General features: G+C 36.6%; 5 protein-coding genes across 5 annotated transcripts; 3 read left to right on the top strand and 2 right to left on the bottom strand.

The window, feature by feature from the left end:
* Window positions 1–126: 126 nt before the first annotated feature.
* LOC17880121 (probable UMP-CMP kinase 2) lies at window positions 127–2,234 on the top strand. The gene is made up of 9 exons (XM_006284291.2): window positions 127–428; window positions 534–587; window positions 665–719; window positions 908–1,025; window positions 1,111–1,267; window positions 1,349–1,429; window positions 1,507–1,614; window positions 1,752–1,820; window positions 1,991–2,234. The coding sequence occupies exons 1-9, from the start codon at window positions 357–359 to the stop codon at window positions 2,063–2,065; spliced, it is 789 nt and encodes a 262-aa protein (XP_006284353.1). The 5' UTR covers window positions 127–356; the 3' UTR covers window positions 2,066–2,234.
* On the top strand, window positions 2,205–4,635 carry LOC17878614 (pentatricopeptide repeat-containing protein At4g25270, chloroplastic). The gene is made up of 2 exons (XM_006282722.2): window positions 2,205–3,871; window positions 4,544–4,635. Exon 1 carries the CDS (start codon window positions 2,270–2,272, stop codon window positions 3,851–3,853), a length of 1,584 nt encoding a protein of 527 aa, XP_006282784.2. The 5' UTR covers window positions 2,205–2,269; the 3' UTR covers window positions 3,854–3,871; window positions 4,544–4,635.
* LOC17879939 (pectinesterase inhibitor 7) lies at window positions 4,186–5,302 on the top strand. Its single transcript, XM_006284485.2, has one exon. It carries the CDS (start codon window positions 4,486–4,488, stop codon window positions 5,092–5,094), a length of 609 nt encoding a protein of 202 aa, XP_006284547.1. The 5' UTR covers window positions 4,186–4,485; the 3' UTR covers window positions 5,095–5,302.
* A 3,857-nt stretch (window positions 5,303–9,159) lies between these two features.
* Window positions 9,160–10,418, bottom strand: LOC17877788 (nucleolin 1). Its single transcript, XM_006284798.2, has 5 exons — window positions 10,243–10,418; window positions 10,039–10,074; window positions 9,862–9,908; window positions 9,649–9,771; window positions 9,160–9,545 (listed from the first exon to the last, which is right to left on the bottom strand). The coding sequence occupies exons 1-5, from the start codon at window positions 10,324–10,326 to the stop codon at window positions 9,398–9,400; spliced, it is 438 nt and encodes a 145-aa protein (XP_006284860.2). The 5' UTR covers window positions 10,327–10,418; the 3' UTR covers window positions 9,160–9,397.
* A 705-nt stretch (window positions 10,419–11,123) lies between these two features.
* On the bottom strand, window positions 11,124–11,904 carry LOC17879241 (pectinesterase inhibitor 4). Its single transcript, XM_006285349.2, has one exon. It carries the CDS (start codon window positions 11,854–11,856, stop codon window positions 11,254–11,256), a length of 603 nt encoding a protein of 200 aa, XP_006285411.1. The 5' UTR covers window positions 11,857–11,904; the 3' UTR covers window positions 11,124–11,253.
* Between the last annotated feature and the right edge of the window lie 1,009 nt (window positions 11,905–12,913).

The raw sequence follows: 12,913 nt of genomic DNA on the forward strand, positions 1-12,913 counted from the left end.
ATAACGACACAGCGTTTGCGTCCTTAAATGGAAAACTGCTCATTTACTTTTTATCTGAGTCATTTACTTATTATTCAGTTTTTGACCTATTCCTAAGTTTTTTTTTTGCTTAATAAATATTCGCAGGTCGCTTAAAAGCTGAAATACAAAACACAAATCCCACCAAAACGGTGTCGCGAGATGTGAACAACGTTGAAGAAGAATTAATTTGGCGCACTGCTTCTTACATTATTATATTCTCCGTGATCCGTTTCCCGACGACATAATTTATTTTGCTGTAATCTGAAAAAATCCAAAATCGAAACCTGAAAGAAAGGAAAATCGCAGACAAGTGAAGGAAGAAGAAGAAGAAGAAGATGTGGAGACGCGTGGCTTTACTTTCTCCGATGATTTCTTCATCATCATCGAGATCCCTTACGCTCAACCAGGTTCGATTCTCATTCGCGATTGCGCTCAGAATCGTTGTCTTGTTTCCTCTTTTGATTTTGTGGTTTTGACTCAGTTCCATTTTACTTATTTCTTCATTGTTCTAGGCAGCTTTTGGTCTCAAAGTTGGGGAATCTTTTGCAACAGACGCAGTTAATCCGGTACATAAAATCAGGAAAAGCTTGATCAATTTGTTTTTGTCTTGTTCGCCGTTGATTGTGTTTATTATTTGTCACAGGAAGAACGAGATTTGCCGCCGAAAGAGAAAGCTCCGTTCATTACATTTGTACTAGGTAAGTTTTCGATTCTGGTGTTTGATAATGTTGGAACCTAGGAGTTGGATCTATCTTGGTTTCTATTTGATGCTGATAAGCTCCCGTGTTGTTTTAATCAAGGGCCACATTATCTATCTTTTCCATTCATATGAAGTGTGATACTAAATAGAATTTGAATTTGCTCTGATGGATCTGAACTATCTCAGGAGGTCCTGGAAGTGGAAAAGGCACACAATGCGAAAAGATCGTTGAGACTTTTGGTTTACAACATCTTAGTGCTGGAGATTTGCTCAGGAGAGAAATTGCAATGAACACTAAAAATGGGTAGGAACGGTGAACTTTTGATATTTCCTAGTGTATTCAAAAGTTTGTTGTTATCCGTCTCATGATGAAGGGATCTCATTTTCAGGGATATGATTCTGAACTTGATTAAAGATGGGAAAATTGTTCCCTCAGAAGTTACAGTCAAACTAATACAGAGAGAGCTGGAATCCAGTGACAGTCGCAAGTTTCTCATTGATGGTTTTCCACGAACTGAGGAGAACCGCGTTGCATTTGAGCGCATAGTGAGTATCTTCTCAGTCTGTTCTCCCTCTACTCTTGAAACAAATCTTTGAACATGAAATAGCTCCTTGATACTATTGCAGATAAGAGCAGACCCTGATGTCGTACTGTTCTTCGATTGCCCCGAAGAAGAGATGGTGACACGCGTCTTGAACCGTAATCAGGTCTCTATTTTACATACTTCCCTTGTAATATTACTCAGTTAACAGTACCATGAAACCAAATTCCTTGCTGTTTACAGGGCCGGATTGATGATAATATAACTACAATGAAGAAGCGTCTGAAAATCTTTAACGGCTTGAATCGTCCTGTTATTGACTACTACAAAAATAAAGGAAAACTTTACACTGTGAGTTATTTTGCAAACATTTAAAAAAACTCATCCATCTTCATTTTCTTTAGTTGATATTTTGGTTGGAGAAGCTGTTGATAATGTTTGATTTAAATGCCTTATAAATATTTGATTTTATTTCATCTTTGGTGCAGATTAATGCAGTAGGAACAGTAGATGACATATTCCAACAACACGTTCTACCTATTTTCAGTTCATTTGAGGTATACATTTGCTCTCCCTCTCTCTGCATTTCAGTTCAAAAATACAGTGTTACTTGTTTGCATCATGTGGACATGAGGCATATGTTTAGATAAAACTTCTATGCATAGATCAATCAATGTTTTGGTGTAGACCAAGATTTGTATTAACACCTGCAATTTCTTATGTGCAGCAATTGAAAAAGGAGAGTCGGCATGTAATTCAAAAGTCCACTATCGGTTCAAGTTTGGTAGAAAATTCTTCCTGAAAATTTGTTCACTACTCTTGAATTTTTGATGCACTATGCAAATACGCATTGCATCGTTTTGTTTGTACTATCATCATCATAAGGTTCAAAAGAAAAACAAAGAAAATGTAACTTTTATTAACATCTATTAATATATATATTTTACATAAGCTCTCTGCTTCCCTCCATATTTATTTATCGAAAGAAAAATTAAGAAAAGAGAATATGGTGAGCATCGTTGTACACAAACCAAGCTTCTCTTATCCATCTGTATCGTCTTCTTCAATGAAAAAGAAACCCAGACATCACCAACAGTTGAAGCAACAAAGACAAAATCAATATGATAACAACGGATTCACTTCCCTCTCTTTCACCAAACCATCTCCCACTCCAATCTTGATCGGAAAACAATCAATTCACCGGACCAAACTCGAAGCTTTAGACTCCGTCATTACAGACCTCGAAACCTCCGCTCAGAAAGGTATCTCGTTCAGCGAACCTGAGATTTTCGCTTCTCTTCTCGAGACTTGCTACAGCTTAAGAGCCATTGACCATGGCGTTAGAGTTCATCACCTTATACCTCCCTACCTCTTGCGCAATAACCTGGGGATTTCATCGAAGCTTGTTAGGCTCTATGCGTCTTGTGGCTACACGGAGGTTGCACACGAGGTGTTCGATCGAATGTCTAAGAGAGAATTGTCGCCTTTCGCTTGGAACTCTCTTATATCAGGCTACGCGGAATTGGGTCAGTACGAAGATGCTTTGGCTCTCTACTTTCAGATGGCTGAAGACGGGGTCAAACCAGACCGGTTCACTTTCCCACGCGTCTTAAAAGCTTGTGCAGGAATTGGGTCTATTCAGATTGGAGATGCAATTCATCGTGATTTGGTTAAGGCAGGTTTCGGATACGATGTCTATGTGCTAAATGCTCTTGTTGATATGTATGCAAAATGTGGGGATATTGTTAAAGGAAGGAATGTATTTGATATGATTCCTCACAAAGACTATGTTTCCTGGAACTCCATGTTAACTGGTTACCTTCATCACGGATTATTACTTGAGGCGTTGGACATTTTTCGTCTAATGGTTCAAGATGGGATTGAGCCTGATAAGGTTGCTATCTCCAGTGTTCTGGCTCGTGTTTTGTCTTTCAAGCATGGGCGTCAGTTACATGGATGGGTAATTAGGCGAGGAATAGAGTGGGAGTTATCGGTTGCGAATGCTTTGATTGTTTTTTACTCCAAAAGGGGACAATTGGGTCAAGCCTGCTTCATATTCGATCAGATGCCCGAGAGAGACACCGTATCTTGGAATGCTATTCTCTCTGCTCATTCTAAAGATTCCAATGGTTTAAAATATTTTGAGCAAATGCAGCGTGCTAATGCTAGACTTGATGGTATCACGTTTGTCTCGGTTCTATCTATATGTGCTAATACAGGAATGATCCAAGTTGGAGAGAGACTGTTCTCTCTGATGTCGAAGGAGTACGGGATAGACCCGAAGATGGAACATTATGCATGTATGGTGAATCTCTACGGAAGAGCAGGGATGGTGGAAGAGGCTTACTCAATGATTGTTCAAGAGATGGGGTTTGAGGCTGGTCCAACTGTTTGGGGAGCGTTGTTATACGCTTGTTATCTCCATGGCAATGCAGATATAGGAGAGGTTGCTGCTCAACATCTTTTCGAGTTGGAACCTGATAACGAACACAATTTCGAACTGTTGATGAGAATTTATAGTAAGGCGAAGAGAGCAGAGGATGTTGAGAGAGTAAGGCAGATGATGGTGGATCGAGGATTAGAGACATAAACTGGTTCTACTTAACAGGTACGTACAAGTTTATCTTCGTAAATCATCCCCATGTGATGTCATAGTGTATTGAGTGATCTTTTACACACAAAGGTGGGACTTGTTTGTTCATAGAGAAAAAAGATCACATGACCTGTGTGAACGCGTCTGATTGGTTAGCTGTTAGAAATGATTTCGGCTTCGTAGATTCTCGTGGGATGTCTTCTATAAGATTTGACTTAAACCAGGGTCATCACTAGAATTATACTTTTTTCCTCTGCATTATTCAATTGATAAGCTCCTTCTCGTGACCAGTGCTTCATATGGTTCAGTCACATGGGTTTAGTCATTGGTCACGTGTATTAGGACCCACCAGTTGCAATGTTTAGAAAGCTAGGATCCAAATATGTCGGAGATGAAGACAAACAGTTTACAGCTCTTATCCTCTGTTATTGGTATTCACATTGCTGCACATTTATTGATATTTCAACCAACTCCCATTTTTTTTCTCTTAAAATAGATATATATTGCTTTTTGTGCAAAGGATTTAAGGATCAATGTATCTATCTGCATTCACACATTCATTAGTCTTATCTCTATAAATTCCTGAACCCTTTTACTGTTACTCCCACTTTTAGTTGTTAAATTCAAAAATGGCAAGAAGGATTGAGCTTTCTTTGATTCTCTTTGTTCTGTTTCTCTCCACTGCAGCAATAACCATGGCCAGAAACCTTGGAGAGGAAGCAAGTGGTGGTGATACAGAGTTTATTAAAGCCTCTTGTGAGACAACGTCATATCCGGAGAGATGCTTCCAGTCTCTGTCTTCATATGCAAGCGAGATCAAGCAGCAGCCACGTAAACTTGCTGAGACAGCGCTTGCCGTAAGCATGGCCCGAGCAAAGTCAGCCAAAACTTATGTGTCAGGGATGACTGACTATAATGGAATAACTAAGAGGCAGCACGAGGCTGTAGAGGACTGTGTGGAGGAGATGGGAGACACTGTTGACAGGTTGAGCAAGTCGCTGAAGGAACTGAAGCATCTGGAGGAAGGGGACAGCGGAGAAGACTTTTGGTTCTGTCTGAGCAATGTCCGGACGTGGACAAGCGCAGCTCTGACGGATGAGACCACGTGTCTTGACGGGTTCGGAGGAAAAGCCATGGATGGGGAGCTGAAAAGCTTAATCAGAACACACATTGTGAGTGTGGCGGAAGAGACGAGCAATGCCTTGGCTCTCATCAATGACTTTGCTTCCAAGCATTGAAAACATTTCAAAACGGTTTGGTCTCGGGGACAGAGTTTTTCCTTGGATTTGGTTTTGAAGAGATGTGCTTTGGTTTGGTTCTGAGTCATTTCAGTTTTTCTTGCCGCGTCGTTGTATTTTCTATCTACGGGTCTTCATAGTTGAAGCATTTGGTGTTTATTTTTATCAGTATTTCAAAATAGGAAAAATATATGGACTATCTCAAATATTGGAATATGGCAAGCTTTGGTTGAGAGAAAGAATAAAAAAAATTAATTAACTCTGGTTCAATTATTAAATAAAATAACTTTATAAAAAAAAATTGGACAAGATGTGAACACTTGCAAAAGGATCAATGTATATGGCTATATGCATGCGCACATTCATTATCTTTGTGCAAATCATAAGAAAAAGTATCTCCATTTACACATTTATATGATAAGAAAAAAGTCATAAGGTCAATGGGAAATGGTCTAGCAGCTGGAACCGATCATCATGGCCTGGGTTATGAAATACGAATCATTCTGACATGTTGATCCCTTTAGTACTGAATACTCAAAGCCTCGGTACTATATATAATACTTTGAATCCAATATTTAAAGCATAACACTTTTCTTACGTAGTGCTCTCAGACAGAAGAAATATATTGCTTCAAAAAGCCGACCATATCTTGTCCTCTTCGTTTTAATGATGTCAAAGCTAATTATCTCGAATTAACACAATAGCTACACGATTTGGGACTATATATACCATGAGAACACGCCACGAAAGACGTACTAAATTATTAATTTTCTCCTACTGGTACTTGAACCTCAACGATACGATCGATGCTTTATTATTAACTTAGAAAGATTCTGATTATCGTAACAAGTAACGTTTCTTGAAAAAAAATACTACAAATTTCAAAAGCCTTTGTGAAACATTTCAAAACGACCAGAACTTATACATTCTAAAACATTTTTATTGTGTGTAATTTTGCAAAGATGCTATCTAATTAAGCTTAACGGTAAACCTAATCATGGCCACGTACGTACCCATGTACTGTATGCGAATCAATTAATTCGTAAACATTACACATTGTGTGAAAACTTGGAAACTATATCACTAATCATGACATAAAAGAAAAGAAAACATACACATGCACATGCAAAGAGAGAGAGGTGAATTAATATATATAATGGTTAATCGATCAGTAACTTAAATAATGAGTAAGAAGGGATAAAGTGTTGCTTGTTGTAGTCTTTGAAAGCTAAGAAACAGCCTTCTTCACCTTCTTCTTCGTCTCTATCCTCTGTAATACCTAACTGTCAAATCATACCGTTAGGAGTTAGGACCTCTCTAACCAAACAAATTAACCCAATCATACCGTCCACCTTGTAAATAACTACTATGAATGAACACATATGGCTTATCAGCCTAGCTAGTGATCAGCACATCAATAAATTATAAAAGTTATTCAAGAAAAGTGAATAATGTAATGACACAAATGTAACTCTCTCACATGGTGAATATCATGACAGTGTGGAATTCTTGAGCATACAATTTCTGAAGCAGCAGAAAGGAATTAGAGTGGCGTGTTAAGACATATGAACATGTTAAGTAAGCTAAATCGAAAGAACATAGAGAAGATTACATGTATCCAGTATCACCATTTCTAGAATGAAACCCTTTTGTGAATGAAATGTTCATTCATTTACATAGCATATATCATCTCTCATCAGTGCAGAGAGCTTATATATATTCCATGAACTTGATGAAGAAATACAAGAACAACTACAAAAATTAGGCATGCAATGAAATTCGATCAAAGAAAGAAATAAAATAAAAAGAGGGTAAAGTTGCATTGTAACAAGATCTGAAAACACCAAAGAGAAGAGCAGAGCAGAGCGTTTCAACTCCTCCGTCGGCCATCTTACAAGGCGCCAAAAGGAACATCCAATATTTTCACCTCTGGCCAAGGCTCAACGGTAACAGTTAGTTTCTGTCCTCCCATTTCACTTCCATTAAGTTCCAAGGCCTTGTCATTTGCATCATCTCCGAGGATAATAACAGAAGCATGATCACTGTTTTAAGTTTTAACAAACAACAACAACAACAAAAAGAAGACATCATTTTTTAACTGGTTTTATTTGTTCTACCTTAAAAAGGGTAATTAATTAAGGTTGTCGCAGAGAAATAAAAAGCAAAAGTGACCTGTAGACGACTCCGGGCAATTCAACTTTAACGATAGCTCCACATGGACCGAAGTGATCTTTCAAGGCCTTGTCGATATCATCCGCAGGAAGGGAGGAGTCGCATCCTTCAACAGAGATAATCCAACTGCAGGAGACCAATTATTATTATAGCTAACATAGCACATCAACATATATATAAATCAAATCTCGAAGCTATAAGAGCATAATAGTTTAAGGATTAATTGGATTTTTAGTACATTTTTGAAACATAATTGTAGAAGTAGTACATTCACTATTAGCAAACTAATACATTTTTACTATTTAAACACTATTTAGACACTATTAAAAATCTCCTTAAATCCAATAACTAAACTATTCATCAAAATATATTTGTTTTCTATACAATTTTAATTACATAAAAATCTATATTTTTTTCTCTATAATTTGATATGCATTTTTTTTTAATAATTTCAAATTTTTTTCAAACAAATTTTGATACGTCCAGCTATCCTTATGTACAGTTGTGTGTCGGTGTACGGAAAATCATCCGTACAGCGGTCTATATACACGTATATTTTATGTGTACAGATATTTTCTGATCTATGTATGTATATTTGTTTATGTGTAAATATGTTTATTTGTAGTTGTTTCTCTTTGTACAAATATTTGATTACAATAATATGTTACTGTACAGTTGTATGTCTATACAGATATCTGAAATAGTAAAATTGTACTATTTTGCTAATTATAAATAGTAAATGTACTAACTTTACAATTATGTTTCAAAAATGTAATAGTTTGCCAACACACCCATAGTTTAATTTACCACTTCCGTAGTTTCTCAAAGGAGATATTATCGTTTAATTAGAGAATCAATCAAATCAAAGAGAGACCATAAGGATAATATACCTTCGGGAAGGTACTGCCATATAACGAGCGTAGACTGTCCATGCCGTCGGGAAGTTTCCCGGGAGAGTGCGTGTTCGCGTTCTTCATGGAGAAACGTTGACAAGAGATTTATTAGAGGGACGAAGCTATTTATTTATATTTTTTTCCAAATTGGGCTGAATAAATAAAAACTCAAATACAAACCAACAAACTAATGGGCCTTATTATCGACAAAACAAAAATAATCGGCCCTAAACAAATCCAAAAAAAGATAATGTCTCTATCAACTTCCTTCAGCTTCTATCACTAGATGGCATGTATGTGCCAACGGAATTACTATGGTAGGAGATAACAGGATAGGATGAAGCCCTTTTGTGACTGAAATGTTTATTCATTTACATAGCATATCATCTCATCAGTGCGGAGAGCTTATATATGTTCTATCATGATCTTGATGAAGAAATACAAGAACAACTACAAAATATTAGGCATGCAAAGAAAAAGAAAAAAACAAACCGATGATTCTTGAATCTTGCTGATCAATCAATTGAAGAGTCTCGTATGCGATATTGCATGCAGAAAGGTATGTACTCCGTGCACCTATTTAATTTACAATCCTGATATATCATATGCTGTGTGCTTAACAACTGTATAAAAAGGAAGAAAAAACAAGAGCTAGCTGCTTCAGATATGAAAACGAAATAAATAAGGCACCATTATGGTCACTGGAATAGAGATGTGGAGAGAAGAAGCATAGAGAAAGCGAAGACAAAAAGAGAGCGATGATGAGAATGTTGAAAAACCAAATGAGTAGAGTGGTTGTTTTGAAAGAGAGAACTCAGCTTCTGGTAATCTCTCTCTCAGGTCCAGTATTCTCTGTATGCAGTTTACATATATGAGCCAAGGTGAAATCAGCCTATATGCATATAGTTAATATATGAGTAAAGGTGACAAGCAATCTCAAGGAAACTTTTTAAGCCAGGCTTGTTATTGTTTCATTTTGGTCAGCCAAGTTGGGACTAAATCAGAGGGAATGTAAATTTTTGTCAATCATTCACACACACACATACATAGTGGGCTTACTTAAACAACATCCAGAAGAAAAACATAAGAAAAAAAGACCCAGAGGGCTGCATTGTATTATTGTAGGCACACACAAACAATTCTTATAAGAAGGAAACAAAAGGGTAAAGTTGCATTGTATCACGATCTGAAAACACCAAAGAGCAGAGCAGAGCGTTTCAACTCCTCCGTCCGTCATCTTACAAGGCGCCATAGGGAACATCCAATATTTTCGGCTCTGGCCAAGGCTCAACAGTAACAGATAGTTTCCGTCCACCCATCTCACTTCCATTAAGTTCCAAGCCCTTGTCATTTGCATCATCTCCGATGATAATAACAGTAGCAAAACTGTTTTAACAAAATTAAAAAAAAAAAAAAGACATATATAATATAAATGGTTTTGTTCCAGCTTAAAAGGAACGATATGATAGAAAGAAAGAGAAACGAAAACCTGAAGAATCCGGGCATGTCAACTCTAAGGATAGCTCCACATGAGCCGAAGTGATCTTTCAAGGCCTTCTTGATATCATCATCAGGAAGGGAGGAGTCGTATCCTTCAACACAAATAACCCAACTGCACGAAACCATTTAATTTATTACTATCTATTAACCTAACACAAGATCCAACAACAAGAAACTAGAAGAGCGTAATAAATCAATTTACCACTTTCGTAGTTTTTCAAAGGAGACATTTAGCCCAAAATTGGAAACCTAAACAATCAGTACAAAAGAAAGAGATATAAGTAGGTAAAACCAAAACTAAATATGTGAAGAAACAATAACATTAATAGATTAGATTAGGGGAATGAAACAAAGGAAGCAACAAGGAGAGGATGATTACCCGCGGCAATTCTCCCTTATCCAGCCGGGTAGAGTACTGATGATATATATATATATATATATATATATTCACGTTATGTTCACAACAAGAGAGAGATACAAATATGATAATCAGAATCTAGGGCTTTTTAAACACGATTTTAAAATCATTAATAAGAAGAGAATCAAATCAAATGAAAAGAGACCATAACGATGATGATTTTACCTTCGGGAAGGTACTGCACTCAGACAACGAGCTTATCGTGGCAAAGGGGAGTTTCCCGGGAGAGTGCGTGTCCGCATTATTCATGGTACTGTCAGACAACGATCGTAGGCTATGCGTGCCGAAGGGGAGTTTCCCGGGAGAGTGCGTGCGTAGGTTATGCGTGCTGAAGGGGGATTTCCCAGGAGAGTGCGTGTCCGCGTTATCATTATTATTATTCATGGTTTAGAGAGCTACGTTGACATTTGGGGATTTTTAGAGGACGAATCTCTTTATTTATAACTTTCTCCCCAAAATGGGCTGAATAAAATAAAATCCCACAACAAAATAGATTAATGGGCCTTATTATCGACAAAAATAAAAATAATCGGCCCTAAACAAATCTATTAACAAACCCAAATCCAAAAAATGATGATGTCTCAGTCAACTCCCATTTGTCAAGAAATGTCGGACCATATCTTGTCCGATCCTCTTCATTTTTATGATTGTCATTGCTAATTATCTCTAAATTAACAATAGTTACAGTTTGGGACCATAGTACCATGAGAATACGCCACGGAAGACGTAATACTAAAATAGTATATTAATTAATCTTCTTCCAAAGTATTGGTGGTACGTACTTACTTTTAACCTCAACGATGCTTCGTTATTAAATTAGAAAGATTCTCAGTACAATTAACGTAACGTTTCTTGGATAAATACTACAAAATTCGATTGTCACAACAAAAAAAATAAAAAAATACTAACAAATTCAAAAGCCTTTTAATGGTGAGTTTTTGATTAAATTCTTCAAATCTCTAACACTTTTGTGTGAAACATTTCAAAACGATCCACAACTCATATATTCTAAAACATTTTTCTTGTGTAAACATTTGCGAATCAATTAATTCGTAAACATGTACATGGTGTGAAAACTTGGAAATTATATAACTAATTATGATATAAAATAAAATAAAACGTACACATGCACATGCTACGCAAAGAGAAAGTTGAAAATATATAATGGTTAATCGATCAGTAACTTAAATAATGAGTAAGAAGGGCTAAAGTGTTGCTTGTTGTCTTTGAAAGCTCGGAAACAGCCTTCTTCACCTTCTTCTTCGTCTCTACATTCACTTTCCCTTCCTCGAATCCGTCCGTACACGTGCTCTCGTCGGTCAACGCCGAGCTCACCCACGTCCTCACGTTCTTCAAATGCTCCTCCGTAGTTTTTCCTCCGCCTCTGACATACTTCATCTCGGCGACCGCTTGCTTGAGCTCGTCCACGGTGTCCTTCATCTCGTCCAAGCAGTCCTTGAGGATAGGGACCTCACGGCTTTTGGCGGCTTTGGCCTTTAGAAGAAGGTTAGAGATGACTGATGAGGCGTTTTTGGCGGATTTGAGGTTGAGGTTGAGCGAAGTTGTGCATAGTTTGAGTGGGTCGGACTTGATGGTGGAGGAGTAGGAGGACAGTGAGCTGTAGCACATTGTAGGGTATATTGTCGAGTTGCATGCCGTTTTCACGTACGTTTTGTAGTTTTGGTATCTGGCTGGCGGAGTGGCTTCTGTTCTCGAAAAGCTTGATAAGTAGATTATGAAAACGATGAGAGTCACGGAGAGGATCACGAAGCGAGACATGTTTGATATTTAGGGGGTTTTATATACTTAAAGGTTTTAGAGAGAATAGAAAATGCAAACTTGTGGCGAATTGTGAAACCAATGCAGTATACGTATGTATATATATAGGCACATTGTTTTATTAGTATTGTGTTCTAATTAATTAAGTAAATGATTAGATTTAGATCGATCATCTATGTGTAGTAGACAGGATAGCCCTGGATAGCTAGCTAGCCACATGAACTATATGCTTGTATAATAGAGAACAAAATATTGTCAAGTCGTTCAAAGAATGGTGATTGTGAGTAGTAGAACGTACGTTGGTTGTGTTCGCGATTTTATTTTATTTTTAAATTGATTTATATCATAGTAGGGATTGATTTTATATATTATACTAGGGATGCACCCGCACGTACGTGCGGGATTGGTTGCAAATACTATGTTTATCATAAAGTTTCTAATATTTTAATTGACATGATATAAGACTCGGATCGAGTGTGAACTAAATGACTGATAAATTAGAAATCAATTAAATTTGTGAACTATCACATCACATAAACTAATGAAAACATTAAAACTTTTGAATAAAATAACATAAATATAGATATCAGGACAGTCAAACCCGTTCACTATGCATGTCCTACAACAAATTGAAATATTTTGGTCCACCCACATGAATAAATAGTATGTCTTCTGCTTGCCCGTTACCCATAATTCCATTTTGTATATTATTAGAATTAGTTAAGATAATAATTTTTTATTTTCTAAATTACCCGTTCCCTTTCCGTTATTTCTTATCCCAATATTTGAAATTTTTAAGTGAAACTTACTTTTGCTATTAAAATTTCATATTCTTGTATCATACCCGTCATTTGATATTTGAAAGTTAAAATTAAATTTAAGTTTCCAAATTTTTGGTATAGGCTTGTTTTTGATGAGAAATAGTTTAGATATTTTTTTTTTTTGAATTACCCATTCCCTTTTTGTTCCCGTTCGTTCTCTCTAAGATAATATCATATTTTTTTATATATAAATGAAATAATTTACATTTTAAAAAAACCAACATTATATAGCTTGT

Source organism: Capsella rubella, unplaced genomic scaffold (genome assembly GCF_000375325.1).
Source record: "Capsella rubella cultivar Monte Gargano unplaced genomic scaffold, Caprub1_0 scaffold_7, whole genome shotgun sequence".
NCBI classification, from domain to species: Eukaryota; Viridiplantae; Streptophyta; class Magnoliopsida; order Brassicales; family Brassicaceae; genus Capsella; species Capsella rubella.

What these genes read in the sequence shown, in the direction of transcription:
- LOC17878614 (XM_006282722.2), top strand. Translation starts at nt 2,270, where the DNA reads ATGGTGAGCATCGTTGTACACAAACCAAGCTTCTCTTATCCATCTGTA.
- LOC17880121 (XM_006284291.2), top strand. Translation starts at nt 357, where the DNA reads ATGTGGAGACGCGTGGCTTTACTTTCTCCGATGATTTCTTCATCATCA. An exon ending in GATCCCTTACGCTCAACCAG is followed by an intron (nt 429 to 533) that starts GTTCGATTCTCA and finishes TCATTGTTCTAG; the next exon opens with GCAGCTTTTGGTCTCAAAGT. An exon ending in GCAATGAACACTAAAAATGG is followed by an intron (nt 1,026 to 1,110) that starts GTAGGAACGGTG and finishes TCTCATTTTCAG; the next exon opens with GGATATGATTCTGAACTTGA.
- LOC17879939 (XM_006284485.2), top strand. Translation starts at nt 4,486, where the DNA reads ATGGCAAGAAGGATTGAGCTTTCTTTGATTCTCTTTGTTCTGTTTCTC.
- LOC17877788 (XM_006284798.2), bottom strand. Translation starts at nt 10,326, where the DNA reads ATGAATAATGCGGACACGCACTCTCCCGGGAAACTCCCCTTTGCCACG. An exon ending in AGTGCAGTACCTTCCCGAAG is followed by an intron (nt 10,075 to 10,242) that starts GTAAAATCATCA and finishes ATATATCATCAG; the next exon opens with TACTCTACCCGGCTGGATAA. An exon ending in ATAAGGGAGAATTGCCGCGG is followed by an intron (nt 9,909 to 10,038) that starts GTAATCATCCTC and finishes CTGATTGTTTAG; the next exon opens with GTTTCCAATTTTGGGCTAAA.
- LOC17879241 (XM_006285349.2), bottom strand. Translation starts at nt 11,856, where the DNA reads ATGTCTCGCTTCGTGATCCTCTCCGTGACTCTCATCGTTTTCATAATC.